This window comes from Impatiens glandulifera, chromosome 3, assembly GCF_907164915.1.
Source record: "Impatiens glandulifera chromosome 3, dImpGla2.1, whole genome shotgun sequence".
NCBI classification, from domain to species: Eukaryota; Viridiplantae; Streptophyta; class Magnoliopsida; order Ericales; family Balsaminaceae; genus Impatiens; species Impatiens glandulifera.
Genome location: NC_061864.1, coordinates 30,595,171 through 30,599,744, shown reverse-complemented (window position 1 = coordinate 30,599,744; position 4,574 = coordinate 30,595,171). Strand labels below are relative to the sequence as shown.

The 4,574-nt window shown below is 28.4% G+C and overlaps 1 protein-coding gene across 1 annotated transcript; it reads left to right on the top strand.

Annotated features, from left to right (window-relative positions):
* Positions 1 to 3,706: 3,706 nt before the first annotated feature.
* LOC124930139 (60S ribosomal protein L23-like) lies at positions 3,707 to 4,146 on the top strand. The gene is made up of 2 exons (XM_047470500.1): positions 3,707 to 3,719; positions 3,809 to 4,146. The coding sequence occupies exons 1-2, from the start codon at positions 3,707 to 3,709 to the stop codon at positions 4,144 to 4,146; spliced, it is 351 nt and encodes a 116-aa protein (XP_047326456.1).
* Positions 4,147 to 4,574: the final 428 nt, after the last annotated feature.

Below are 4,574 nucleotides of genomic sequence, written 5' to 3'. Positions count from 1 at the left end.
TCTAATCTCTGAGACATTTCGGCCCGGTCCGCTTTGATTTCACTGAGCAAACGACCTCTTTCGGCATCCCTTAATCGGATTTGTTCCATTTCCAGCGTCATCTTTCTGACCTCTTCCTCACGTGCCGCAATTTCTGATTGTGTTATCAGATTCTGGTAACACGGATGCAGTTTCTCCGGTGTTTGCCGAAGTCTCTTCCATGTCGAATCACCCATATCCTAAATGCATTTCAGATATATGTATATATATATTAATCAAACAAAATAACGTAAACTAACATAAATCTAGATCTATAATATATATATAAACTTAAGAAATCTAAATCTTACAATAAACAAAACAAAAAAAATAACCAAATCAAACAAATTACCTGAAGGGAGGAGAAGAACCCGCGGCTTGGAGGAGGCAGGCGGCGGCGGCGGAAGAGAGAGAAAGGAGAGATGAGCGGAATGAAAAAGAGAAGGGCTAGGGTTTGTTTTTATAGAGGTTGAGGCCGAAGGTTTTCATAAAACCCTCGGTTTTGATATTAGTCAAAACCGAGGGTTCATTGAATAACCTTCGGAAAAAACATTTTACAAATTTAGAATTTTTTTTTATTGAGCAAAACCGAAGGTTCTTTGTAAAACATTCGGAAATGAAATTTTCAAAAAAGGCAAAACCGAAGGTTCTTTGAATAACCTTCGTAATTAAAAAACCAAGGGATTTCAAAACCGAAGGTTTTTACAAAAACCTTCGCAATTAACCCACATCCAACACTTAGAATTTTTTTGGGTTTTTTGGGAAGGTAAAAACCGAAAGTTCTTTGTAGAACTTTCGGTAATAATAAATAAACCCGAAGGTTTTACACCCCTCTCGGAATCTATTTTTAATAGCGAAAGATTTGTTCCTCTCGGGAGTATTTAGGAGAGGTTTACAAAACCTTCGGGAAAAACCGTCGGTAAAGACCCTTTTTTTACCAGTGGAAGTTGAGGAAAGAAGGCAAAATCAGATTTTAAATTCCAAAATAATTATATTAAATTTCTCTATAAACAATTTTAGTATCAATAAATTTCATTGTACAATAATATTTTTATTTTATTATTTTTAAAAATAAAAGTTAGGTAAATCAAATAATTAAATAATGCGTGAACACATTTCAACTTAGCCAAACTTCATTTCATCAATAGGTTACACATTCTACATTAATAAATTACACACTCTTCATCATTTTAAACTAACCATCTTACATTGTTTGATCTTATATATCTACAAAAACTAGTTCCATGATTCCTGCAGAAACCAGATTGTTAAATATAGCTTCATGGAAAGACCACGGGATCAATCCATCTTCTTCATCAATCCATGGTTGCATATTTCTTGGCAAATGTAACTTTCCGAATCCTGAGTTAAAATTTACAACAGTAAGAAAAAATTTGCATATTAAATCTTACATCCCAATAAAAGTAAAAGAGTAAGATTGGGGCTTACCATTCTAAAGTCATTGAGCACTTTAGAAGGACGCACAATCTTCATATGGTGTGGGAGTTGGATCCATACACGGGCTATGCCTATATAAACCATCGTAGTCATCAACTGTAGCACTTACATTGAATGATTTGATTGTCTTCATTCATCTCCCGTTCAGATTGTCTATAGCAATTGAAGATCGAAGCAATTGAAGATCCAAGAATGCTTCTTGATAAATTTTGATAGACGGAACAATGACGGCGTAGAGAAAGAAATGAATTTGAATATAGGGTTTCTCTTGGGAGCTTCTCCCTTTTATTAACAAATTATAGATATAAAATACACTTCAGACCCTATATAATATTTTATATTAAAATTATATCAATTATCATTTAATCCTTTAACATTGATCCCAAATTTATAATAAAAAAAATAAATGATAAAAAAATCATTATGTGATTATTTATTGATCAATTCTTTGTTCACAATATGATTAATTATTGAGGAAAGATATATGTCAGAAATTTAGAGTATGTGGCGACAATATTTGAGTTGAATTAAAAATAAAATTATTTATTAAATTTTAAGTGCATTCAAATACACGCATATTCCATACACTATCAATATTTTTTTCTTTATCATTAATTTTAATTTTTCTTATTTTTTATATTTATTTTATCCTATCATATATATATATATTATTCCTTCTTTTTTTTTTATTTTTTATGTATTCATATTTATCTATATATAAATATATATATATAAAATTTGTAACGGTGAGACAACGAAATAAATAATGTATCATCGTACATATCACCTACAAAATAAAATGCGTAACATTTTTAATTATTTAATTATAAATTGTACATGTCACCGTAGAATACATTTAATATATTTTCTTTTAAAATTGTTATTTAATAAATATATATTTAAGAGAATATAAAAATTGAATATAAATTTTTTAATTATTTTTTTAATTAATTATATTGCATTAATAATTTATTTATTTATTTATTTGTTTTTAAAATAAGTAATAATAGGGAAATTAAAAAAATCAAATAAATAAATTATATTATTTTTAAATATATATTTTAAATCTAGTTGTTTCTTCTTTTGTTAAAAGTTTTTTTTATATTTTATTTTAAATATATTATAAACTCAATAATTAGCGTTAACTAACTCATAATAAACTCTTATCTTGAATATTCAATATTTTATAATTTTAACTTATAATTTTTATAATTAAAAATTTATCTCTTAGTTCAATTTCAAATAAAATAAATAATAACAAATATATATTTATAATACATTTAAAATTATAAATATATATATTAATAATTTTAAAATTTTATTTATAATAGTTTAATTATAAAAGATTAAAAAGACATAAATTATTAAATGCATTGTTTTTAAATATTACACAATTGAATAGAGAGAAATAATAAATGCTTTTACGGTGATATGTACAGTTTATATAGGTCTTTTAATTTATTTATCTTTAATTTTAAGTTATATAGGTCACTTAAAAATATTTAATAATTTTTCTCTTAACTTTTGATTATTTAAAAAATTTAATAATTTTTTGTAAATTTTTTTTTTATTATAAAATTATTATAAATATTAACTTTATTTAAAATTAATCATTATAAAATAAATTAATTAATATGATTAAACTCAAACTACACGTTACTAATATTTAAAATAAATAAAACTCAAACTATTAATATTCAAGATAGTTAAATAAATTAATAAATTGGTAGCACTCTAGTATAGAAGAGACGTTATCAACTTTTTCCACGTCATTCGTTATACTTTCGGGAAATTTGATAAAATGACCCTCATAAGAAGTATAATTCCAAAAAAAGCTCACGGTTGATAAAGTTGGCAAAAAGGGCCTTTTGTCCTGTGAAAAGTCTGTAATACCCCTTGCGCGCCTGTTTTACCGCTCAATTACGAGAAATGTATTTCTCGCATTTGGTATTTCTCGCATTTGGTGCTCAATTACGAGAAATGTATTTATCGCATTTGATATTTCTCGCATTTGGTGCTCAATTACGAGAAATGTATTTCTCGCATTTGGTATTTCTCGTATTTGGTGCTCAATTACGAGAAATGTATTTCTCGCATTTGGTATTTCTCGTCTTTGGTATTTCTCGCATTTGGTAAATATTCTTCGGCCACGAACCCTAAATTTAGGGTTCTCATATAAATACTATAAAACCCTAATTTCACATTGTCCTTGTATTCTGAAGTTGCCAAAATGTCGAAGCGAGGTTAGTGTTTTCATCTTCTATACAATTCTCTGTTAACTACATGTTTGATACTTGATAGTAATTCAATGTTGAAAAACAACGTGTTTCAGGTCGCGGAGGATCTGCGGGAAACAAGTTATGCATGTCACTAGGTTTTCTTGTGGCGACTACGGTCAACTATGCCGACAATACCGGCGCGAAGAATCTCTACATCATATCAGTGAAGGGGATCAAGGGTCGTTTGAATCGATTGTCGTCTGCTTGTGTGGGAGATATGGTTATGGCGACGGTGAAGAAAGGGAAACTTGATTTGAGAAAGAAGGTCATGCCTGCTGTCATTGTTAGACAACGCAAGCCCTGGCACCGAAAGGATGAAGTGTTCATGTATTTTGAAGGTGATTTAGTAGATTCTGATTTTGTTTTGTGTTATAACTTGTTACTTGTTTAACCAATTTTTTGCTATTCTTTACTAGAACAGTTAGACTGAAGAACCCACTCTTTTCACGATCTGATTGATACAATCCTTTATTTGATTACAACTAAGGCAAATCAAAAAATTTGAAAAGCATGCTCATTTCCACAAGTAAACAACTTAACCAAACAAAGTTCATCATAATCAGATATCTGTTTTGACAATCAAAGTGCCATTTAGTTAGTGTACAATTTGACTTTTTGATTGATTGTCATGTCTCACTTCATCATCACAATGTCTTTAACCCACTTCTTCACTGCAATTCACTTTTGTATAACAAACTTTCAATGTTGAGGATTTAGAAATAGTTTTTCTTTAGTATTGGTTTTTAAGGGTATTTGGGTATTGTATATATCCATTAAGATATTAAAGAAAGAGTATTAGGGATAATGAATAGAGTTTAT